We start from the raw sequence: 27,672 nt of genomic DNA, 5'->3' as shown, positions 1-27,672 counted from the left end.
GGAACAAATCTCCATGGACTTCATTACCAAACTGCCAAGGACACCTGGGGGTTACAACACGATTTGGGTTATTGTAGACCGGCTAACTAAGTCAGCACACTTCCTGCCAATCAAGGAAACCGATAAGATGGAAAAGTTAGCCCGATTGTATATTCGAGAAGTAGTTTCAAAACACGGAGTTCCGGTATCCATCATTTCTGATAGAGATAGTCGTTTCACCTCAAGATTTTGGAGATCGTTACAAGGGGCTTTAGGTACTCGTCTTGACATGAGTACGGCTTATCATCCCCAAACGGATGGACAAAGCGAGCGAACCATTCAAACATTAGAAGATATGTTGCGCGCATGCGCAATCGATTTCGGGGGTAGCTGGGACACTCATCTCCCATTGGTTGAATTTTCATACAATAACAGTTATCACACAAGCCTCAAGGCTGCGCCATTTGAAGCCTTGTATGGGCGCAAGTGTAGGTCCCCACTGTGTTGGGCTGAAGTAGGTGACAAGCAAATGACTGGTCCAGAATTGATCCAAGAAACGACGGACAAAATTTTCCAGATACGGGATCGCCTCAAGGCAGCGCGCGACAGACAGAAAAGCTATGCAGACGTGAGAAGAAAACCGTTGGAATTTCAAGTAGGGGATAGAGTACTTTTGAAAGTCTCTCCATGGAAGGGAGTCCCCCGTTTCGGCAAGCGAGGAAAATTAAATCCGCGATACATCGGACCATTTGAGATCCTGGAAAGGATCGGTCCAGTTGCTTATAAACTCCATTTACCCGCCGAACTTAGTGGAGTTCACGACACGTTTCATGTATCCAACCTCAAGAAGTGCTTATCTGATGAAACGTTAATTTTACCATTGGACGAGGTTCATATCGACAAACAGCTACACTTCGTGGAAGAGCCTATAGCAGTAACCGATTGGAAAGAACAAAGGTTGCGAAGAAGCCGAATCAAGTTAGTAAAAGTTCAATGGAACTCAAAGCGTGGACCTGAATTCACTTGGGAAAGAGAAGACCAAATGCGCAAAAAGTACCCATACCTCTTCCAAAGAGTAGCTCCTACCAGCGACACTTCCTAATTTCGGGACGAAATTCTCCTAACAGGGGGAGAATGTGACACCCGGTAATTTCCCAATCCCATAAACCAAGTAACCAACCTAATTATTAGGTGATTATGAATATGATGCGCGCCATGTTAGAATCAGCGTGGGCATATGTTATATGCGCCAGCGCGGATGCGATGCGCGCCATGTTAGAATCAGCGCGGGCATATGTTATATGCGCCAGCGCGGATACGATGCGCGCCATGTTAGAATCAGCGCGGGCATATGTTATATGCGCCACGCGCACAGGTTTTGTGTTTTCATAACTTAACTTTATGTCGTTTCTGTCTAATGGGTTGCATACCTCTTCAATGATCAATACGTAAAACTATGTTCAAACAATATCCTAATTTCCTAATTAAGACTCAAATCATTTATGCGCGCACGGAAAAAGAGAACTAACCTCCCCGCATGGCGGGAACATTGAGAGCTAGTTTGTTTGAAGCTCCAAGATGGGATTGACTTCAACATAACTGATCACTATGTTGAAATACCAAGACCTCATGGAGAATCTACAAATGAAACTCAACGTCCCTGACTACAAGAAGGTTACGCACCTACCCGCATCAAATAAAAAGGAGTTATGAGCGACACCTACGGGAAGAATCCCCGCGGGACACCTTAAAACTAAACCCTTTACGCATGAACGTCTGCACAGAAACCAACCACCTTTTCGCTTAAAGTCCAAAAGTTCACCCTGTTAATAAACTCTGAGAACGCTGGTTCCAGCAGAGCCAGATGGACTCGCAGGATTCCTTATAAGGACGCCTGCGCAGTGATACGCGCAGGATTCGTTACAAGGACGCTTGCGCGAAGGCCAACTGGAGCCGCCGGACCCACAACGTTCAAAGGAATGGCCTTCACGCAGAAGGCTATACGCGCAAGGCTACACGCACAGAACACTTAGTCTTCTTCAGATGAAAGGGGATTACCCCCGCCCACTGACACAGTACCAGGAAAAGTATACTGTAACACGAAATGTCAGCTGTCAGCCGCACCTACTCTCACCAACCACAGTCCTGCATGTACTGTCAAATCCATCAGAATCTTTATAACCACTCCCTAGGACCATCACCCCCATCCCTAAAATAAATAATAATAAACCTCATACCTTGTCATCATTACACCCAAGTCTATTAAGATTTCAGTCCCCTAAATCAAGGGATTGTGTTCCCTTGAGTTTGCCTATAAATAAGTATCAATTCTTGAATAAAAATATCACACAAACACACTTCAAACTCCTCTCCTAAACCTGTAATTCTGCACTAACCATCTCCCAAGCATCCATCGCTAGGTAAGCCGAAACTTTAGTCTTGAGATTTACTTTTCTGACCAGCCCTTATATTCTTCGATTACTTGGTCTTAATACACATATTTCTTGTTATTTAAACATATTCTAGACTTCCAATTTCGAGGCTAACATCAGGAAACCCGAATCTCGTTTAATCTCTCTCTAAACCATCACTTAACAAGAATCACAGGTGAGTCTCACAGCCCCTATTTTCACTGTTTTTAAACTGTTTTGGGGCGAGGGACACGTGTTTAAATTATGTTTTATCATGGTATATTTACAAGCAATGCAAACGATTATCTGTTCATGGTGTTTATCTTGGTTTTCAATGTAAGTGCGCAAGTTTTAGACAGTGATCACTCGTCAGTGGAACTCTAAGGGTAGGGACTACTGTGTTTGATCAACCCACTCGTAGGGGTCGCACCTCTTTGCATAGACGAGTGCCTAGTATGGTCATGGGGTAGTACTACTGGTTGTAAAACCCGCTCGTAGGGGTCGCACCTCTTTGCACGGACGAGCGCCTAGTTTTCCGAGCACAACGTCCGCGCGTAACCCGCGGGACGGTATTGTTTTAGCTCGTAGTGGCAGCGCCACTTTGCATGGACGAGCCCGGTTTTCAGAAATGTCCGCGCGTAATCCGCGAGACGGTTTTATCAAGCATATGTTTTAATGATGTTATCAGAAATATGTTTCAATATGGTTTTATCAAGGATATGATGCAATACGATTTATCAAGTCACCAAAACTTGTGAACTCACTCAGTTTATACTGATTCAAATGTTTTTATGTGTCTTTCAGGTGATAATTAGTAGCGCAAGGAGTCACACCTAGAGCACTTCACGCAGAACATCTATAAAAAAAGGGTTTTTGGAAGATTTTAGTTCTATCCCTTCCACACGCGTGGTTGTTCCCGCCGTGTAAGGGGATATGGCGCGGAAATCTTCAACGTTTTTCATATGTGGATGTTTTTATATGTAATTCTAAACAATGTAATGTATTTTGTAATGGACATTTCATGCGCAATGGAAAATTTATTTGAATGTTTGCAATGACCCGTGCTTGATTATCAATTCCCACTCGCGCGCACCCGGCTGTTTCCGCCGTTTAGGGCCGGGTGTGACACACGCCCCCATGCTTCAAGAACCACGCCCCCATGCTTTTGAACACAAGAAAAGACAAAAATCTACAAGAAAAGACAAACACTGGACAAAGAAGCACGGGGCTCTGCTTAAGCAACCATGGGGCCGTTGTCACCTTTCAGATAAGACAAAAAGAATTAGCACATGTCACTAAAAAGAATGAGGCCGTGCCTCAGAAAGCACGCCCCCGTGGTGAGTCATCTTTATGATCTGACAACATTTAATGCAACTGGACACCTGGACACGGGACCATGCCTCTAGAGACACGGGTCCGTGCCTACTTCCTCAGACTTCCTATAAATAGAGGAGAGTGTTGCATTAATCAAGTGTGCTTGAAGAAAATCTTTATACGGGTTTCTCTTATAAAAACACTCACATTACACTCATATTGAAGATTTTGTGAAGAGTTTGAAGGCTTGGAGGTTACCATTATCATCCACCCCATCAACATCATCATTATCCATCAACATCATTAAAAAGGGAGATTCATCCACATTTGGTTAGATTGTTTTAGTTTAATCATGTGTTATCATCATCATCTCTTTTAATGTTCATAACAATGCTCATTACGAGCTAAACTCCATTTACCATCTAAAATCTATTAAGAAACTTGTTTTTACTTGATGATTATAACATGTGGTTTAGTTTGGTTATTTTGCAATTATCCATTGATGAAGAAATGTTTTATCACTTTATCTCAATACATCAAGGTTGATGACTAAAAATCATTCATGATCACTCATGTTCTTGGAAGCTAGAAATGGTAAAAAGAATACTTTGATAACTTATTTAAGATAAAACATGGATCCTTATGTTGTACTTAGAAATGATGAGATATAGGTTATGATCTATTTCTCTAGTTTTGATAATTCTAAAATAACATTGTTAACACGATTGCTTAGGTTATCATGCTAGTTAAAGAAATCATATGTTAATGAAATGTGTAACTATAACCTAATCTAATCAACCATGGGGAGGTTGTGTGAGTTAACTACAACCACTCGAAGTTTTTAGGGTTGGTATTTGAGAAATCGAAGTCAATCTTAATCGTTCTACTTTACCAAACTGCTTGCCTACTTAAATTGACATTCTCGTGGTAGCATGATATTAAGCATAGGATGGATTTGAAAATACGCATGCTACTTTCTTTTATGTCATAGAATATGTTCACTTAGAAATGAGGAACTATTCTATCATATATTATTAGGACAAGTTTATCACATGTTTGTTTAATAATCATCAAGGAAAAATGGAGTGGATTCTTGATCTTAGATGGTAATTCACATAATTGAACTGCTCGTTGGGAATTTCTCTTCTTATCACCTATATATTATATATAGGTATTTATATTTTATAAAAAGTTCAAAAATCAACCCAAAATGATTAAAACTCTCCGATTACATTAAAACGAAGATTCACTATTAGAAACATTTGTGTCCACGGATCGATACTTGATTCTTACCAATACTATTTTACATATATGATAGGTACACTTGCCTATTTTGTGTGTGTTTAGTTTTAGTAGAAATTACTTTTATAAATTTAAAACACGACCTTGTGCAAAGCTAAATCTCTCATCCATAATAATATTACTAGCACCGCACGCAGAACATCAAATTTTTTGGCGCCGTTGCCGGGGACACGATACGTTTCTAAAAACAATCCAAGTTTTAGTTTAATCATTGTTTAGAATTGTACAAATTTTTAACTTTTATTTTATTTTCTTTTTACTTGTTATTATATTAGAAATATTTTTTTGGCTAGCCTAACCTTTACTTTAGCTTAACTAACTTATACCTTAGATTAGTTTTAAAATAGCTTAGCCTAAATTTTAGCTTAACTTTAACTAACCTTTAGTTTAATTTAAATAGTTTAAATTTGATTTAATCCCATGTATGTCCTCTACATTCGGACCTGAGCTTGTTTCTCCAATTTCTGAACCGGAACGACTCTTTCATCGACGAACGCGTAAAAGGACTGCCAAAACCGCCGAAACAATTAAAGACGAGTCAGTAGACGCCACGAAATCAGGAGGAAATCAAGCCGAAGAAATGATGGAAACACAAAACAATGAACCAAACATGAGCCAGTATGCCAAGCCAACTCTCGAAGGCTACGACACTGGAGTGGCTCCACCCGATATCACCGAACATTTCGAATCAAATCAAGCACCATTCATATGGTGAAAAATTTAGTTCAATTTCATGGTCTCCTCGACGAAGACCCTCTTTCTCACATATCTCGATTCCTACGAATCTGTGGAACTTTTAAAATTCAAAGTTGTTCAAAGATCAGATCAAACTCAAAATCTTTCCTTTCTCTCTAAGGGGTCAAGCCTTAGAATGGATAGAATCCTTTCCTTATGGTTCCATCACCAACTGGGACCAGATGTTGAACAGTTTCTCCTCAAATACTTTCCGCCTGATAAAACTGCCAAATACGAGCCAACATTACACGATTATGGACCGATGATGATGAGTTGTTACACGCAACATGGGAGAGATACAAAAGTCTTCTGATAAGATGCCCACACCATGGACTGAGCGTATGGTTACAAGTACAAACTTTCTTTGACGCACAATCCAGTCAAAACAAATAGGCCATCGACCAAGTCGCCGGTGGAGACCTGTGATCCAAATCACCTAATGAAGCATTTGAAATCATGGAAAAGGTAGCAAAGAATAGTTTCGCTTATAACCCACCAAGATCTACACCAACACATAAAGGAATGCACCACGTTGATTCCAACACTCTTGTCACCGCACAGCTTGAAGCCCTATTTAAAAATTTCGAACAACTTCAAGCCAAACTATCAAAAACCAAGATCACCTATGACAACTGTGGAGGAACTCATAAGACAAGTGACTGCAAACAAGTCGTTATGGCTATGGAAGAAGTTGACTTCATTTCCCGTCAAAACAATGCTTTCAGCAACAACTACAATCCAGGATGGAGAAACCACCCGAATTTCATTTGGAAAGACGGAGGTAACACTCAAACCCTACCCGGATTCGAAAAGAGGCCAATGAATCAATCCTTCCAGCCTAAACCTCAATTCCAAGAACAAAGTTTCAGTAGCCATCAGAATCCGAGCTACTCTAAAATTGAAGAAATGTTGATCCAAATCATGACCAAAACAAATGAAGTAGAAAAGAAGGTCGACTCAAGAGCTGTTGATATCAGCAGAGTATTGTTAAACATGAAGCTGACCATAAAACTCAACAAGCATCATTTCAGAATCTAGAAACTTAGATCGGATAAATTGCCTGACAATTATCTGAAAGACCACCTAGCGCTCTTCCAAGCAACACAATCACAAATCCTAATGCGACAGCTAACGCTGTTACACTAAGAAGTGGCACAAGCACTGTTGCCTCACCAACTTCAGAACCAGTTATGGAGAACGAAGCCCTGACAAAACGCAGGAGATATTGATTCCAACAGGCACCGTACAACCTAAGGAACCAGTCCGAACATACGTTCCACCTATTCCATACCCTGGATGGCTGAAATAGGAGAGACTGGAAGTTTAGTATGGGAAGTTTTTTGACCTCTTTAAACAAATCCACATCAACATCCCTTTCATCGAAGCCATTGCTCAAATGCCGAAATATGCAAAGTTTCTCAAAGAAGTTCTGACAAACAAGAGGAAACTGGAAGAGCTCTCACATGTCACCCTCAGTGAAGAATGTTCAGTTGTCATCCAAAACAAGCTGCCACCAAAGATGACCGATCCAGGGAGCTTTACTATCCCTTGTCTCATAGGAAATTTGTCTGTTAGCAATGCCCTAGCTGACCTAGGAGCTAGTATTAACTTAATGCCTTATGCGGTTTTTGCAAAACTAGGGATAAGAGAAACAAAGACCAGCCGCATGAGCATTCAGTTAGCTGGCCGATCCTTTAAATATCCTCTGGGTGTTGTTGACAACATGCTTTTCAAAATTGACAAATTTGTTTTCCCTGTAGATTTTGTAATTCTAGATACGGAGGAAGACAAAAGTGTAACTCTGATTTTAGGAAGACCCTTTCTAGCCACTGCAAAGGCTATTATCGATGTTTGCATCGGCAAACTCACTCTCAGGGTCAATGATGAGGCTATCACTTTTGACACAGGAAAATCTATGCAACATCCGCAACATCACGATGACAAGTTATATTGTTATGACATCATCGATTATATCGTGAGTTTCTATGTGCGGAAATCTTCCATTAACATCCCATTAGAAACACAAATCTTAATAGATGTCATCACTAAACCCGCTTTAGAACACGATAATCTCAACAACTATCAAGAAACATCAGAAATAGTATATGAGATTACCGAATGCAATGAAAAATCAAAAACATCAATCGAAGAACCACCAGTTTTAGAGTTAAAAGAACTACCGAACCATCTCGAATACGGCTTTCTAGAAAAAGACTCTTAACTCCCAGTAATTATTTCATCTCACTTTTCTAAAGAAGAGAAAGACGAGCTTCTTAAGGTCCATAAAAACCATAAGAAGGCATCATTCCTTCCTTTTGTACTCACAAAATCCACATGGAAGATGAATACAAACCCGTGGTCCAACATCAAAGACGTATTAATCCCAACATGCAAGATGTGGTGAAGAAGGAAGTAATCAAACTCCTTGATGCCGGATTAATCTACTCAATCTCAGATTCACCTTGGGCTAGTCCAGTTCAAGTAGTACCTAAGAAGGGAGGAATGACAATAGTAATGAACGAGAAGGATGAGCTAATCCCGATGAGGACCATCAAAAGCTGGCGAGTTTGCATTGACTACCGGAAGCTTAATGACGCCACAAGAAAATATCATTTTCCACTTCCTTTCATTGACCAAATGCTTGAACGCTTATCTGGAAAAATTTTCTTTTGTTTTCTTGATGGATTCTCCGGATATTTCCAGATCCCAATTGCTCCTGAAGATCAGGAGAAAAACACCTTTACATGTCTGTATGCCACCTTCGCCTACCGAAGAATGCCGTTTGGACTATGTAATGCTCCAGCCACCTTCCAACGTTGCATGGTGGCCATATTTCATGAAATGATCGACACTCTATGGAAGTTTTCATGGACGACTTCTCAGTCTTTGGAGACTCCTTCGATCATTGTTTGAAAAACCTAGACAAAATGTTAGCTAGGTGTGAAGAAGTCAATTTAGTACTCAACTGGGAAAAATGCCACTTTATGGTCAAAGACGGCATCATTCTCGGTCATAAGATATCCCAAGCAGGACTAGAAGTTGATAGGGCAAAAATCAAAACCATCTCTAAACTTCCGCCACCAACTTCAGTCAAGTACATTAGAAGTTTTCTAGGTCATGCAGGATGCTATCGTTGTTTCATAAAAGACTTCTCCAAAATTGCTAGACCTATGACCAAACTTATGGAGAAAGACACACCATTCGTCTTCTCTGAAGAATGTGTTAAATCATTCAACATATTGAAAGACAAACTTGTCAATGCACCAATCATGACTACACTCAATTGGACCCTTCCATTCGAAATCATATGCGATGCAAGTGACTTTGCACTTGGAGCCATACTCGGACAATGCAAAGAAAAACATTTTCACCTAATTTACTATGCTAGTAAAACTCTTAATAAGGCACAAAAAAATTACACCACAACAGAAAAAGAGTTATTAGCAGTAGTTTTTGCCTTGGAAAAATTTAGATCCTACCTAGTTCTTTCCAAAACCATAGTTTAGACCGACCATGCCGCTATACGCTACCTCTTGAACAAGCAAGATGCAAAACCCAGACTTATTCGATGGATTTTACTACTCCAAGAGTTCGATATAGAAGTCAAGGACAAGAAAGGAGCAGAGAATGTAGCCGCATACCATCTTTCATGCTTAGAATGCCCAACTTCAAAAGAATATCACGAGGAAATTATCAATGATAATTTTTCACATGAAGTTCTCATCCATATCCAAGCAGTCATGCAAGAGGAGGATGAAATCCTTGGTTTGCCGATTTCGCAAATTATTTAGCCTGTAGAATCCTAAGAAAAGAACTAACTCATCAACAGTAGAAGAAATTCTTCTATGACCTTGAGTTCTATTTCTGGGAAGATCCACACTTGTTTAGGATAGGTGCTGATGAAGTTGTTCGTAGGTGTGTATCAAGAAAGGAATCCTTAGATATCCTCAAACACTGCCATGAAGGACCGACTGAAGGACACCACAGTATCGCCACCATGATCAGGAAAGTGTCTGATGCAGGATTTTTCTGGCCTGTCATATATAAGGACATAGATACTTTGATCCAAGCATGCGAAGCTTGTCAAAGAGCCGGAAACATCTCAGCCAAAAATGAGATGGCTCAAAAAGGCATCCAAATTTGTGAAGTCTTTGATATATGGGGGATAGATTACATGGACCTATTTCCTAACTCATCTGGAAATATGTACATCCTTGTGGCAGTCGACTACGTGTCTAAATAGGTGGAAGCACACGCTCTTCCCACAAATGATGCTCGAGTAGTTGTACGTTTTCTGAAAATGTTATTTCACGTTTCGGTACTCCGAAAAGCCCTAATTAGCGACAGAGGAACTCACTTATGTAACTCTCTAATGGACAAAGTCTTAGCACAATATGGAGTTTACCACCGATTGGCAACACCGTATCACCCTCAGACTAGTGGGCAAGTAGAGGTCTCGAATCGGGGGATTAAGAGCATTTTCGAAAGTACTATAGGAATGAATCGCAAAAATTGAGCAGAAAAGTTAGATGCCGCTTTGTGGGCCCTTAGGACAGCCTATAAAACCCCTATAGGAACAACACCTTTCAAACTTGTCTATGGGAAAGCATGTCATCTACCAGTATAACTATAACACAAAGCTTACTGGGCTCTCAGAGCAGTGAATTTTGATCTAATGCCCGCTGGTAAAAACCGGGAGGATCAAATTCACGAGCTAGAAGAATTAAGAGCACCGGCCTATGAAAACTCCTGGTTTTACAAAGAAAATACTAAACGTTTACACGATGCCCATATGAAGGGAAACAAAAAGTTTCACGTTGGCAATCGAGTGCTGTTATATAACACACTTTTACGTCTTTTTCCAGGAAAACTAAAATCTCGCTGAACAAGTCCATACGTAGTCGAATCAGTATTTGACTATGGGACAATTGAGATCTCAAATTCTAACGGCCACAAGTTCAAAGTCAATGGACATCGATTAAAACCATACATCGACAGGCCATTCGAAGAGGTTTCGGAGGTTGTAATCCTCCACCCAAACCAATGAAAATGTAAGAAGAAGGGTCTGGCCAAGACCTTCGTTAAACTAGGCCTTGTAAATATGTTCCTTTGTTTTCCGATATATATATATATATATTAAGTGTTTAAAAACACGGGGGCGTGCCCCTAGAAGCACGGTCCCGTGCCACAAAGTGTGGGACAGAATCTTCGCTGCAAAAATCTCAGTCAGATTTGTTTGTAACATATTGTATGAACGAAAACACGGGGCCGTGCTTCACCAAGCACGGGTCATGCCTGACAATTGCTTGGCTATAAATTGAACCTTTTTCCAATGAATTTCTTGCACCAAACCAAAACCAAACACTCTCCCCTGAATTCCAAATGCCTGCTGAGATGAATGAAGAAATTTCCGTTCCTCGTCAACCAAGGAACGAAACCTGACATGTATCCAAAAACCGAGCTTTTAATGAAATCACAAGAACTCGTTAAAGAACTCACTGATATGAATCTCCTTGCGGAGATGCGTCTCATCCAACTCACCGAATCTGTGGATAGTATGAAAATGGAGCTTCGAGACATCAACGAACAACTCCAGTTTCAAGTTCTCCGCTTCACGTACTTTCCTCCGCCCAGACCATTCGACGGAGGAGAACCCTTCGGTAGGATGTAGAGACTTTAGTTTTCTGTTTTCATGTGTAAACAAGTGCACTAGGCACAATGTTTTAGGACTCTCGGGCTTAACCCGAGTAAATTTATGTTTTTAGAAAAACTGGGCTTATCCCGTAATGTTTTAGGACTTGTTAATGAAAAGTAATTTTTAGGATGATCATCTGTTAAAATAACATGCTAAACGTCATTCTAAAAATTCCGTCTCGCATGTTTGGCTGAAAAATCGAAGAAAAATTTCAGTGACAAAAAGCATGGGGTCGTGCTTCTTAAAGCACAGGGCCATGGTCACCCTAGAATCTTCAGCTTGTTACGCGCTGACTCCGTACAATTCTCTGAATCAGAATCATTTATTCCCTAGAAGCACGGGGCCGTGCTCGACGTTACAATTCCTATATAATTCATGCAAAAATCACTATTCCACTCATACCAGACAAAAGTTTACTGAAATGGAAAATAAGAAAATGGAATGGAGATCAGTAAGAAGGAGCAAGCATGGTTCCTCAAACCTTGAGGAAGAGATCATGAGACTCCAAAGCATTGTTAGGGACCAAGTCGAAAGTAACATCCAAGCCGAAGCTCGCCTAATTAAGCTAACCAATAATGTCAAACTGCTTCGGTTCGAGAACTTCCACATCATCGAAAGTCATAACAATGATGTGGACTTCAAGCTTAATTATCTTAACCTAGAGATCGCGAAGCTCGACAAGTAGCTTTTCGAGCTCTTGGAAGCTAAACGAGCCCCGCCACAAATTCAGGACTTGTTCGGGAATGGTGGTCGTTAGTAGTTCGGACTCTGTCTTGATAGGAGTTACTCTTGCTAATTTTATGTTTTAGTGATTCGGGATTGTTGTCTTACTTTTCTTTCTATTATGTTTTAATTATGTTTTATGTTTAATGAAGATTAGGACTTTTTCAATTTAACTTTAAATCCTCAAAGAAAATCAGTTAAAAAACGAACCAGCTCAACAAATAAATAGCAAAACAAAAAGAAACTGACTGCTTCATGCAGCACGGTACCGTGCTTCAAAAAGCACGGGGCCGTGCTCCAGTCTACAGTGCAGTTACCTTTTTTTTCAATAAAATAACATTTTCACTCACTTAACCCTAAAACCAACTTTGTCTACAACCAAAAACCGACGCTTCTTTGCCTATTGCTTAATTCTTTATTTCAAATCTTCGATTTCCAACCAAAGGTATGTTAATTTAGTGAATCCATTGTTCAAATCCATCATTCTAGGTCTAAAATAAACCCTAAATCTCACCAATTGATGAAATCGGGTCCAAACCCGGAAGATAGATGGGTTAGTTGTTTAAATCATGGGTATTGATTTGTTAGATAGATTTACACTTGAGCTTTGTTGAGAAAAACCATTCGGGTTCGGATCTTGGATGATTTGTTTAACAAATTGAACCCGAATGATATGATACACCGATTGGAATCGCAAGTTCGAGTCTTGACTATGGTAGAATTAAGATTAAAAACACGGGCTGTGCTTTGCATAACACGACCCGTTGTCAAATTTTGGTCAAAAAAAGTCAAAATCATAAACTGGTTAAACTGCCAAGGACTCGCAGCATGGGGCCGTGCTTCAAGAAGCACGGTACCGTGCTTTACCAAAGTATGAGGTCGTGCTGCAAGAAGCACGACACCGTGGTTTTACACTCTGTTCCAAGTTTTCAGCATTTTTTTGATAAAATTAAACTAATTAGAGTATAAACAGATGGCTGAATACGGTGATGACGATCACGCTTTCTTGGTCTTCCACGAAGACACCGACAGAGATGAAAGGGCCTGACAATGAATGGGCTACCTTAACAACCGCCTTCCAGAACCATATTTTTATGCTTGCAAAAAAGACGTTAAAGCGAGTAAACCAATGGGAGAGGCACAAAAAGTTCATGAAAGGCCCATGGTCGCGTTTTTTGAATCAAAAGGTTAAAGCAGTAACCGATCTGACCAAGGAGTTTTTAGTCTCGTTTTCTTTCAAGACGAGGAACTTGACTATGTGGGGCGAGGATGCTGTTGAGTTTATGTGTGGGGGAGAGTGGTACACGGCATCGATGACCCAACTGGGGATTGATTTGGGTATACACACGAGTGATGAAACTGATAGTCCTATCTGGTATGAATCCATGACTACATTTGCGGATGAGGATGTTGACGAGTCAGCAGAAGCGGGTGATACAAGGAAACAAGCATGGGAACAATTGAGTTTCGGGGATGAAAAGTACCGTGCCAGCAAAATGAAGAGCACCGCCTTATGTGACCCACTCAAGAGATACATTCACTGACTGTTGAGCCACACGAAAACAACATGTGGTCAAAGTGAAGGAGTCGTGAATCTGAAGGATTTATGGGCCATGTATTGCATCAAGAATGACATATTGCAACATCAGTTATCTGTTCTATCATCTTTTCAGAACAAATGCAAATGCAAAGAGCCCGAATAACCCGATCTTTGATGGTCCGTGGACTTATGAGCTTTACAAAGCTTACCGTGCAGACTGAAGACCGTCATTTGAGTCAATCAAAAACCTAATTAAACTACCTAGAGGATAAGTAAGGTATCGTATCTACCAGGAGTATGTGGTCAATGTAATTCGTGTACAGACTTAATCTTATGAAGTAACTGGTTTTTGGTACTGATCACACAAGCAATTGAAGTGAATTTAATGAACTAAGTAACACGCAAGTAAACGAGTTCAAGCAATTACCAAACAAATCACACCCGGGAATTCAAGTAAGCAACCTACAGTTATCTCATGCAAACTAACAGATTAATAACGATTAACTAAAAGCTGATCAGTCAGACAAAACCTTAGACATCAACAATCACTTTACACACGACACTGGTTAACAAACAGTCCTTGCCAGTGTGACTCAGTTAAGGGTAATTGTATGTTTTATTGTATTCAATCTAACCAAACAGTCATATGATCAATTATCTAGCAACTGGTAACAGATCGTTCAGACTAACGTAAACCTAAACCGACCGAACACTCAGAAATACCAAACATCAATAATCATATATCAATCATCAATAATAATACAATAATATTCTTAGTCACATGAGAAAAACTGTAAAGATTACAAACTATACATCCCGAGTGCGATTCTAGGAGATTAGCCGAGCCTTGACATCATTGGATCTTCAATACGGATGATATGAATCATATGTAGGGTCATGGCACAAGCTATGGTGGTGAAAATCGCCTCTTGTAGCTGCTGGAATCGCCTCTTGGGTGTCAAAATGGAGTTAGGGTTCTTCAGAATGAAAAAAAAACATATTAACCTAATTTTCCCGTCTTTTATGTCCATAGCGATACGTGATGGCCATATGACCATCCCATCGCATAACGCGACCTGAGAAAACCTCATTTTCAGATTCCTCTCATCGAAAAACCCAAAATCATATATTATGGCTCCCGTAACTCATTTTCTAGCTTAGGATATGCTCGTTTTACTTCAAGGTCGCATTTTGTCAACCCATCTTGTTCAGTTTTAGCATCGGATTATGATTTCTCATCCATACTCTTCCAGAATCCATGTAACACTTCCCAAGACATCAAATCATGATTCGGTCTTCCCGATATATCATTCCATGCTCGTACAAGTCTCCAATTTAGCATCTTTAATGATCAATGACCTGAAATACAAAAGCACGTATAAAGTACCAAAGTTCTAACAATATATTCAATAAAACTACATAATTAATACACTAATGTATATACAAAATACCCGACCATCACATCCCCACACTTATCTTTTGCTTGCCCTCAAGCATACTCTAAAGCAAACATTAACCTCCATCATATGTATGTAAATTATCACCATTAATACTAGTAAGGTTTAAGTTCATACCCGGTTTCCCAGACTGACACTTTCTAGATTGACATCCCACAATTAAGGTTAAGTGCTATAATAAAAACAATAGAGCCGCCCAGACATGTGTACTTTGTTTCCGGTTAAGGTACACATGATCATACCCCTCATAATATAATAACTCTCCTCTCGGTTTAATATCTGGACTAGCAAAAGATGTGCTAGTATCACTCATAAACAAGTATCCATCCATAAAACTGCTTTGACACAAATGCAAATCAAGAGGACTTAAAAAGGGTTGTAACGGGGCTAGGTGTAAGGGTATGGAAGGGAAATTTTTAAGTAGCTCAAACGATCCGACCCAGCTTATTACAAAACATCTAAATAAATGAAACTACTATACAAACTGACTGACTTATTATAAAACCTCTAACTAAGCAAACTAACATACATACTGATTATATTTTTTATTATTTTTTTACATAAACGAACTACTGAATACATAACTGAATATAAACAAACATCTTTTTGGCTTTTTCCTCAATTTTTTAAGCATAATAACGTGATGCTTAATAATGGAACAAATACAAATACAAAAACAAAAACTCATACACTTCCCCGGCAACGGCTCCATTTTAATGACTGTCGTTTGAGTCAATCAAAATCCTAATTAAACTACCTAGATAGGATAAGTAAGGTATCGTATCCACCAGGAGTATGTGGTCAATGTAATTCGTGTACAGACTTAATCTTATGAAGTAACTGGTTTTTAGTGCTGATCACACAAGCAATTGAAGTGAATTTAATGAACTAAGTAACACGCAAGTAAACGAGTTCAAGCAATTAACAAACAAATCACACCCGGGAATTCAAGTAAGCAACCTACAGTTATCTCATGCAACCTAACAGATTAATTATTAACGATTAACTAAAGACTGATCAGTCAGACAAAACCTTAGACATCAACAGTCACTTTACACATGGCACTGGTTATCAAACAGTCCTTGCCAGTGTGACTTAGTTAAGGGTAATTGTATTTTTTATTGTATTCAATCTAACCAAACAGTCATATGATCAATTATCTAGTAACTGGTATCAGATCGTTCATACTAACGTAAACCTAAACTGACTGAACACTCAGAAATACCAAACATCAATAATCATATATCAATCATCAATAATAATACAATAATATTCTTAGTCACATGAGAAAAATCTGTAAAGATTACAATCTATACATCCCGGGTGCGATTCTAGGAGATTAGCCGAGCCTTGACATCATTGGATCTTCAATACGGATGATATGAATCATATGTAGGGTCTTGGCACAAGCTATGGTGGTGAAAATCGTCTCTTGTAGCTGCTGGAATCGCCTCTTGGTCGTCAAAACGGAGTTAGGGTTCTTTAGAATGAAAAAAAAACATATTAACCTAGTTTTCCCGTCTTTTATGTCCATAGCGATACGCGATGGCCATATGACCATCCCATCGCGTAACGCGACCTGAGGAAACATCATTTTCAGATTCCTCTCGTCGAAAAACCCAAAATCATATATTATAGCTCCCGTAACTCATTTTCTAGCTCAGGATATGCTCGTTTTACTTCAAGGTCGCATTTTGTGATTTCTCATCCATATTCTTCCCGAATCCTTGTACACTTCCCAAGACATCAAATCATGCTTCGGTCTACCCGAGATATCATTCCATGCTCGTACAAGTCTCCAATTTAGCATCTTTAATGATCAATGACCTGAAATACAAAAGCACGTATGAAGTACCAAAGTTCTAACAATATATTCAATAAAACTACATAATTAATACACTAATATACAAACAAAATACCCGACCATCACATACACAGAAGGAACCCGTAGCCCAAACCCGATCGTACTCGACCTCGGTTATTGTCTCAACATGCAAATGGTCAAACAGGTCAGCCGAAACCCGGAAATACGGTGGTTTCAAGATGCCCTGAACCAGATTTGGGATCCTAAGGACCCGGCTGAGATGATGATCTAGGACATACCAAAGAGGAGAGGAGGATTACCACCCCGACAGACCCGCCGCCGCACTTACCATCAGCAGGCGGCCCATCATCATCAGGAGCCGGCCCCAGCTCGTCATACCACATCCAGTACTCATTTGAGGGCCTATACGGGCTCATTGACCAGTTCCAGGATAACACTACCGCCTCGTTTAATAGGTTTTCAGGACAGGTTGCGGACTCAAACGAATAGAGAGCCGCAGATTATGCAGAGACGAGGTGAGAGATCAATCGGTTGAGTGATCGCATGGACAGGAAATGGGTACCCTTCGACCCGGACATGGGAACTGACGAGCAGCGGAACCGGTAGGTCTGGTATGGGCATGGGTTTGGGTGGTAGTACTTTATTGACATTATTATTATGTTTGTTTAAACAATTTACATTCCGTCGTCTGTTTGTTTGTTTGGTTGGATACTTTTATGGCCGTGGGTGCCGAGACATTTTCGTTGGAACTTATTTAGCCCGTGTGGGCAGGTTATGGATGGTTCCATACCCAATTTTCAGTAGTATTATGCTTTGGTGTTTGTGGTTGTTTGTAGTTTTTATTATTCATGTACAAAACGTGAAAACAGACGAAAAACAGGGGACGCTCTGTCGAAATTTTGTTAACCCGTAGGGAAGTACCTCTCCATTTTACCCACCATACTTCATATAAATCTGATTATAATTCTTTATGAATCTTTTCACATTGAGGAAAATGTGAGATTCAAGTGTGGGAGGGGAATTACTTGACCAACTGCTTGCACAACTAATTATAAAATTCTCTATTAAACAAAATTTTTGTAGCAAACAAAGACTATTTTTCATAATTAAACCAAAAGAAAGTCTAAAGAATTTTTTTTTTTTTGCAAATAACCAACTAAAAATATATTATAACCAAAAAGGTGAAAAAGTAAAAAAGAAGTTTTGTAATATTGAGAACAAATTTATGCAAAATATGACGTTTTGTACCGAATTCCTTCGTTACCGTGAGATAAACCTCATGCCATATAAATATTTTTCGGAAGCATTGAGTGAGTCATATGTTTCGAGTGATTTAGAACTTTCCGCCATTATTCATTTCAAGACCACACGAAGCGTTGTATAAGGAAGAAGGTAATATCATTACAACCCTATCAAACCACTCTCCAAATTACTAAACCCAAAAACCCTAAACCAAAACCTCACTTTATCCCTCTCACTGGTAAAATACAACACTGGTCTTTTACCAGCAGACCCTAATGAACTGGAAATGCATTCTTTCGATTTTAAATTCCTTTGCTGCATACATTTCGCAAAACCTAGGTTGCCTCCAGAACTTAAGGAGAGAATTTTTCTCTTTAGCAATAAGGTGAGGAAAAAGTGGCGCCAAGACGAATAAAGGCCACCATTTTGTGGAGTTTCCAAATACACAATGAAAAGAAGAGCAAAAAGATATGAACGATGCTTAGGATGCGGATTCTGGTCCCATGAAGGTAGATGTAAGAAAAGTTAAACTCAGTCTCAACATGAATATATCGAACTAATGAGGGTGGGGGCTATTAGGCTCAAAGATGAACGATCCATTAGAGTTGGGAGTTATGTTCAGAGAAGGATTGAGGAAGAACTGATTCACATCCTCGACAAAACCGGTCTTGACGACCTGACCTTAAAAGAGTCACTAGGTTTGTGATAAAAAAATTGATACAAACGGGAGAAAAGAAGCTGACTATTGAAGACATCTTAAGATTCCCGACAATCAGCAGAAGTTGTATTCACCATCCTCATTAACCTAAACCCCTGAACCGACAAAAAAAAACAATCCCTATTTTGACAAAAATAACCCATATTACCTTCTGATCTATGCAACCCTTCACAAAGGTGGATATTTGAACTTGTTACAAGCTTATTTTTCACAGGTCACATTTTGACTAAGAGTGTTCACATACATACATCACAGGTATGATAAGATATATAAACCGAGTGTGAGTGAACATTGTGAGAACGTGACGTTTTGCATAAATAGAATCTCATAAAAACAAATCACCTTTTTATATATCACTACATATATTCCTATGATTTAAGGTTGGTTATTTTGTTCCCATTTTCTTTGAACTCTTTTGGGGATGTTTGAAGCTATGATCCTAACTTGCTATTTTCAGAGAAAATTTATACGTAGCTTTCTTGAGGACAAGCGAGGTTCAAGTGTGGGGGTGTTTGATGTACATAAAAATATACTCTTTTTAGCATCAAATAATCTCTAAAAATGGCAACTTCTATCGAATAATATAGCTTAGAAGGCTACTTATCACATTAAAATGCAATTTCAGGTAAACCTAAGCCTTAAATGAAGAAACAAGTGAACAGACGAAGAAAAATGAAAGAAAAACCTCAACCACGCTCCCGTGCTTCAAGAACCACGCCCACATGATTCTGAACACAAGAAAAGACAAAAATCTACAAGAAAAGACTAACACTAGACAAAGAAGCACAGGGCCGTGCTTAAGCAACCATGGGGCCATGGTCACCTTTCCGATAAGACAAAAAGAATTAACACATGTCACTAAAAAGCACGGGGCCGTGCCTTAGGAAGCACGTGTAACACCCCGTAACCGCAGCGGAAACGTAAACGGGATGCAACAGACGCATCTGATATCAACAGCATTGCTTATAAAGAAAACACCACTACATTAATTTACATCTCAATACATTGTTCCGAGTTTCGTTATCATCTAGGCGTTAAGATATAAGTTTTACCGATAGTACATTAGCATATTTAATACAAAATAAAGATCCTTAAGCTTCCACAAAATAGCACACATCATCAAGCACGTATCACTCATTCCAATTTGGGTGTACCTAGAAAGCATGTAAAGAAACGGGTCAACTACGAATAGTTTGTGAGTTTCACTAATTTAAGTAAACGATGACAAATCCTTATAATAATCATATAATAGCGATGTAATTATGCTAAGCCTACAAGTGAAACCTCTGTTAACCCAGAGACACATCCAATAACCTCTGGGGACACTGTTAACCCAGAAACACATTTAATAACCTCTGGGGACACTGTTAACCCAGAAACACATTTAATACCTTCTTGGGACACTGTTAACCCAGAAACCCATTTAATAACCTCTGGGGACACTGTTAACCCAGAACACTGTTTCGGGCCTTACACTGTTAGCAACTCAGACAATTACCATCTTAATACATTACCGTACGATTCCCGTACAATAAACATTATATAAATACATTCATTTCCATGCGATCAGCATGTACTTAAACATTTTGATAGAAACATGCTTTCCGCCCCGGGAAAATATTTAAAACAGTTCAGTAAAAAGGGGCTCGTGAAACTCACCTTCTCGTGAGTCAGTATGTAGTACAGTGAACAGCTATAAGCCTGAATCTGTAATATGATACCTAAGTCGTTACTATACAATTTCCATAAATTAAATCCGTGTCAACCGGTACATCTGGGGACACTGTTAACCCAGTACTGTACTCGATCCGGGGACAATGTTAACCCAGAGACACTTCTCAGGACTCAGATTGTGATATCTCTTAGAGTTTATCCGTCAAAATTATTATTATTATGTTTTCCCCGTTTTGCGTGCCTAGCACGGTTATCCGTTTTTATGTTTCAAAAATGAGTTTGGTCACACACGACCCGAAAATAGTGTTTGATTGATATTTTAGTTAAAGCCGTGAATTTAGAGCTCGGTTTAGACGCCCCGTTTGGCCGCGGGACTCGTTTCCGTCTTTAGGGTGCCGGAAACTGTTATTTCGGATAAAAATACCCAAATCATCCGAATTATTTTCGGATGATTTTTTTTTACTTGATTAACTTAGTTTCATGAAAATAGTCCATTTTTAAGGTTTTTATACACCAGTCAGCTCGCTTAGGCGAACTTTGCCGGTTTACGCGTTTTAAGCTTTAAAAGTTTGTTTTTATGTTCTTTTTAGCACAAATAATTATCCGTTTAGTCTCGGATCTTGAAATTTTGCACAAATCACATTTTGACAGTAAGGAATTTTATAAAAATATTCCCAGAATTAATTTTTATATTTAACATTTATTTATCTATTTTTAAACGTCATTTAAACACCAAATATGTCGAAAATACCAAACGACCTTAGAAAAATCCCAAATTTTTCTGGGATGACCCCTACCATCCACATAGTTCCCTGTAATTTTTCCAGAACCAGAATCTCATTTTTCATGCCATTTTCACCAAAACCGAGCTAGAAAACCCTAGAACTCGTTTTACCGAAAAGTCTACTTAGACTTCTCCAATGGATCTGAAATTTTGTGTGTGACTTTTATATGTTTAAAAAGCTTATCTGGAATTTTCCAGAATTTTTCATGATGTTTAACTATTTTTCATCATTTTTAGCCAAAACCGAGCATTAAATTCACCAAATATTCATCATTTGTCCAAAAATTACCAAATTTTCACAGATCTCATATTTTCATGTGTAGATCATCTCTGTGAAATTTCATGACCCAACTCTAAGTCTATCACAATCTGTCCAAATCTTATAAATCATACGAAAAACCGAACTACCTTGTGTTTCTAGCTTTAGATCGCAAAGATCTTGCTTTCTAGCCTTTGCTAGCAACTAGATATAACACCTACAAGCACAATAACACCACACCAAGCAAGTTACACCCACAATCAAGCCATTTCTTTCATGGTTTCGGTTATGATAAAGAAACAAAGATTTTAACCGTAAAAATTCGTTTTTGACTCTTTTAACTCCTTTCTTGGACCAAGATCCCTTGTATAACTTGTATACATCACTTGATCATGCAAGAATCGGTTTCATCTCGGGTTTTCACCCATTTTTCACTTGAAACCTCATTTTCTCAAGATTATGGAATTAAAACTATGAATTAACCATTACAATAATGCTTTTACCTTGTGTTCTTGGTGTAAATCAAAGGAAAATTGGATGAATGTTTGAAGGGTTGAGAGAATTGTGGAGTTGGGATGTTAGAAAAAAGAAAATGAAATGTTAATGCCATATGCATGGACCGATCGGTCCTCATAATGGTGTGGGGTGGGGCCCACACCTCAAATCTTGGCCACACATTCGGATTGTGTAATCCGGATAATGTTGTGGATAATCTGGTTCAGTTCGTTTTTTGGTTAAACGTTTAATTCCGCTCAAAACGAGGCCAAAACGGTCGTTTTTCGGCTTAAAAATAAAATTTATATAAAACCGATTTAAAACTTTAAAAACTTAAACCATGACATTTATTTACTTGAAACATCATATTATTAATAATTGTGCATCTTTTCGGCTTGATCGATCATCTCTTGCTTGGTTTGGTATAAAAGATTTCGTTTAACGTACCAACGTACCATTAAATCGAAATTCTTTTCTGTGCTTTATTTCACTTATCCCGAAGCTTTAATACTTCGTAAACATCACTAAACATTATATATTTCGTCTATAATGTAATCCCCGATTCATTCGGGTTTCAATAACCGTCAATAAGTTAACCGTACTTCCAATACGATTAATTGTATAATCGAGTATAATTCGTACCGTGAATCATACATACTCGTATAAATTCATATATTCAGTATTAAATGACACATAAATAGTATATACCGGCTAGGGTATACCTGAATTTGCCGGAATCGTTACATTCTCCCCCCGTTATAAAAATTTCGTCCTCGAAATTTTACTCGTCAACTACTTCCTTTTGAGAAAATAGGTGGGGGTATTTCTTCCGAAATTCGTCCTTTCGTTCCCATGTATATTCTGGGCCTCGTTGCGAATTCCATCTAACTTTGACCAACGAGATCTTATTGTGTCTAAGTTGCTTGATTTTCCCGTCCACTATTTCTATGGGTTTCTCTACGAAATTTCGCTTATCACTTATTTGGACACCCTCTAAGGGTAACACCGATGTCTCATCCGACAGACACCTTTTCAAGTTCGATACGTGAAACACATTGTGAACTGCACTCAGTTCATCAGGCAGTTCTAATCGGTATGCTACAAGACCGATTTTTGCAGTAATGTCGAATGGTCCAATGTATCTAGGGGCTAACTTCCCCGCCTTTCCAAATCTGACTACTCCTTTCCAAGGTGATACTCTCAAATACACTTTATCACCTTTCTCAAATGATAACGGTTTTTTACGGGTATCGGCATAACTCTTCTGCCGATCCCGTGCGGCCTTCAGATTGTTCTTAATTTCAAGGATTTTGCTGGTCGTTTCCTGGACCAGATCTGATCTAATAACCTGTGTGTCGCCCACTTCAGTCCAACAGAGTGGTGATCGGCACTTCCGTCCATACAATGCTTCGTAAGGTGCTGCCTTTATACTGCTATGGTAACTGTTATTATAGGAAAATTCAACGAGTGGGAGATGTTGATCCCAATTTCTCTTAAAATCCAGTACGCATGCACGAAGCAAATCCTCCAGTGTTTGGATGGTCCTCTCAGACTGAACGTCGGTCTGAGGGTGGTAAGCTGTGCTTAGATCAATACGCGTTCTCAGCGCTTCTTGTACAGCTTGCCAAAGATTGGAGGTGAAATGGCTATCTCGATCGGAGATGATTGAGATGGGTATCCCATGACGAGACACAATTTCATTTATATAAATCTGCGCAAGTCTCTCGGTGTTATAATTATTTCTAATCGGAATAAAATGTGCCAACTTGGTTAATCGATCCACGATTACCCAAATTGCATCGTGTCCACGGGACGTCTTAGGGAGATGTGTCACAAAATCCATCGTGATTTGCTCCCATTTCCATTCGGGAATTTCCGGATGTTGTAACATTCCCGAGGGTTTCTGATGCTCCGCCTTAACCCTCGCACACGTCGTACACTTGCCAACGTATGTGGCTATATCCTTTTTCATACCCGGCCACCAGTAGAACTCCTTCACATCCTTGTACATCTTATCCGATCCCGGATGTATGGAATATTTCGATTTATGCGCTTCGTCCATGATTAATTCACGAAGGTCATGGAGGGTCGGGATCCAAATCCGATTTTTGAAATAGAGAATTTCGTCCACGCGCTGTTCAAAATTCTTCTCGTTACCGTAAAGTCCCTCTTTTTCCAATTGCTCCCCTTTCAACGCCTCGCGTTGAGCGACTCGAACCAGGTCCGAAAGGTTCGACCGGACTATCATCCCCAGCGCTCGCACTCGCAATGGCTTAACCCGATCCTTCCTACTCAAGGCATCGGCTATGACGTTAGCCTTGCCGGGGTGATAACGGATGTCACAGTCATAGTCGCTTAATAACTCGACCCATCTTCGTTGCCTCATATTCAGTTCTTTCTGATCGAATATGTGTTGCAAACTTTTATGATCGGTGAAGATGGTGCACTTTGTACCGTAGAGATAATCTCTCCAGATTTTAAGTGCGAAGATAACTGCTCCCAGTTCTAAGTCATAAGTAGTGTAATTTTTCTCGTGTACTTTTAACTGTCGGGAAGCATAGGCTATGACCTTATTATTCTGCATCAACACGCATCCTAACCCTCTACGGGATGCGTCACAATACACGACAAAACCATCGTCTCCGTCGGGGAGACTTAAGATCGGCGCTTGGCACAATCTTTGTTTTAGCGTTTGAAAAGCCGTTTCCTGTTCTTCTCCCCATTCATACTTTCGATCCTTTTGAGTCAGGAGGGTTAAAGGTTGGGCGATGCTGGAAAAGTTCTCTATAAATCGAAGATAATATCCAGCTAAGCCTAAGAATTGGCGGATTTCCTTTGGAGATTTAGGCGCTTGCCAATTCTTAATTGCTTCAACCTTACTCGGATCAACGTGTATTCCTTGATGGTTTATAACGTGACCGAGGAATTGCACCTCTTGTAACCAGAAGTTACACTTGGAGAATTTTGCATACAACTTCTCCTGATTTAGAAGCTCTAAGATTAATCTTAAGTGTTGCTCGTGCTCTTCTTTACTCTTCGAGTAGATCAAAATATCGTCAATGAACACGATGACGAATTTGTCGAGGTAGGGTTTACAGACTCGATTCATGAGATCCATGAACACTGCTGGCGCATTTGTTAGCCCAAAAGGCATAACTAAGAACTCGTAATGGCCGTAGCGAGTCCGGAATGCGGTTTTTGGGATATCCTCCTCTTGAATTCTAACCTGATGGTATCCCGATCTAAGATCAATTTTTGAGAAGTAGCTCGCACCTTGCAGTTGGTCGAACAGGTCATCAATTCGGGGAAGAGGATACCTATTTTTGATTGTTAACTTGTTCAACTCCCTGTAATCAATGCACATTCTAAGGCTCCCGTCCTTCTTTTTCACGAATAGTACAGGTGCACCCCACGGGGAATAACTAGGACGTATAAATCCTTTATCCAACAATTCTTGCAACTGGTTGGATAATTCTTGCATCTCTGATGGTGCAAGTCGGTAGGGTGCCTTAGCAACAGGGCCAGCTTGAGGTAACAGATCGATTCTGAATTCGACCTGTCGGGTTGGCGGTAATCCAGGAAGTTCCTCTGGGAAAACTTGTGGAAATTCGCGTACCACTGGAATATCATCCACCCGTTTCTCCTCAGAATCAGTGGCCGTCAAGCTTGCTAGATACGCCACGCATCCCTGGCGTATATATTTTAACACCTTGAGGTTGGATATAAATGGTATCATGGTGCCTGACTTTTCTCCTTGCACTAATACCTCTTCGTCATCCGACACCCGGATCTTGACGATTTTCTTTTCACAGTTTATTTCTACTTTGTTACGTGCTAACCAATCCATTCCCACTATCACGTCAAAACTACCAAATTCTACCGGTAACAAGTCAATCGGAAGGGATTGATCGTTCAGAATAAAAGGGCAATTCCGAACTATTCGATTAACTATCATGGTTTTACCGTTAGCGACTTCTACGGTATAAGGTTCTATGGTTTCACCAATTGGAAGGTTTGCTATCGATAGGAACTTAATGGAGACAAAACTTCTATCGGCGCCCGTATCAAATAATACAGAAGCGTAATGATCAGAGACGAGGAAGGTACCTGTCACTACGCTGGGGTCTTGGCGTGCCTCGTTCGCCCCCATCACGAATGCTCGGCCTCTTGCCGGGTTGGACGACGATGCCTGATCCGCGGTTTGCCGCCCATTTCCTCCCTGGTTCAGTTTCGGACAGTTTCTCTTGAAGTGATCTGTGCTGCCGCATTCAAAGCAAGCACGGCTGGTGGTCATCACTTGATTTCCTTGTGGGTTTTGTTGTCGGGCTGGTTGGGTCCTAACTGGTTGCGCACGGATAGGTTGAGGTTGTCGGTTCAGATTGTTCAGGTCTGTCCTACATCTCGGTGCGTAGTGCCCTTCCCTGCCACACCGATGGCACACTACCCCCTGCACTCGCCACCATGCTGGTTACCGCATTTCCCACACCTAGGAAACGTCCTTGTCTGCGGTCCCTGCCTTCCGCCTGAACTAGTCATGGCGTAGTTCTGGGCAGCGGGCCTAGCACGTTTACCTTGCTGCTTCTCCTGGATCCTATGGTCATACGTACCCCGTTTTCCCCCAGCAGACTCTCCTGCCACCTTCAGTGACCCACTCCTCACGAAATCGTAGGTGACGATACCAGCTTGCGTCACCACAACCTCAAACGTCTGGTGTCCCCCAGCGTTGACTATACTCCTCACTACTGGAGTTAGTCCCCAAATATAACGCTCAACCCTCTTCGACTCCGGGGTGACCAACCATGGTACCAATCGCGACAACTCATTAAACCGGTTTGTATAACCCAAGTGGTCTGCCCCCTGCATCTCCAGGTTCCACAATTCATTTTCTAATTTCTGCAATTCGTTTTTCGGGCAGAAATGTTCCAGTACAAGAGCCTTGAGCTCTGTCCAGGTCATGCGGTTTGTCGCCGCCTGACCGCGGGTCTGCACTATGGTGTTCCACCATGTCAAGGCATGGTCCGTGAATGTGCAGGTAGCATACTTAACAACACAATCCTCGGGGTAGTTGCTGATGTTCACAACGGATTCTATTTTCTCGATCCATTTAACTAACCCATTTGGTCCTTCAGACCCGCTAAAGTCTAGGGGCTTGCACAACATAAAGTCTTTGATTGAACATCTCCTGGATGCAGGAATTGGTTCAGTGCGGTTCGTTTCTACAGTTGGTATAGGGCCATTACTGTCCGTAACGACCACCCTAGGCGGTGCGTCATTACTCGGAATCGTGTTATCGTTCTGTGGAGGATTAGCATTTTGTTCCCCGTCATTATTGGTGGTCGTTTGATTGCTCGGAGGGGTTGGATTGGTCGAATTGTTAATACTGGCGGCAATGCGCGATACTATATCCGGTATCGCCGCCTCCAACTGTTGAGCAATCAAACGGCTCACATCCACTTCCGACATTTGAGCTGATCGTTTTGGTGCCATTCTACACAACATTCAGAAAAATTCATGTAATT

At 40.2% G+C, this 27,672-nt stretch overlaps 1 protein-coding gene across 1 annotated transcript in view; it reads left to right on the top strand.

The window, feature by feature from the left end:
• Positions 1–13,148: 13,148 nt before the first annotated feature.
• LOC143616588 (ATPase GET3D, chloroplastic-like) overlaps positions 13,149–27,672 on the top strand; it is a 37,204-nt gene continuing 22,680 nt past the window's right edge. The window contains exon 1 of the mRNA XM_077089386.1: positions 13,149–13,639. Coding sequence (XP_076945501.1) covers positions 13,149–13,639 — 491 coding nt within the window. The remainder of the gene's footprint in view (positions 13,640–27,672) is intronic.

Source organism: Bidens hawaiensis, unplaced genomic scaffold (assembly GCF_021521415.1).
Source record: "Bidens hawaiensis isolate Kalapana, Puna unplaced genomic scaffold, B.hawaiensis_p1.1 tig00048263_1, whole genome shotgun sequence".
Classification (NCBI taxonomy): Eukaryota; Viridiplantae; Streptophyta; class Magnoliopsida; order Asterales; family Asteraceae; genus Bidens; species Bidens hawaiensis.
This window is presented reverse-complemented; position numbering and strand designations above follow the sequence as displayed.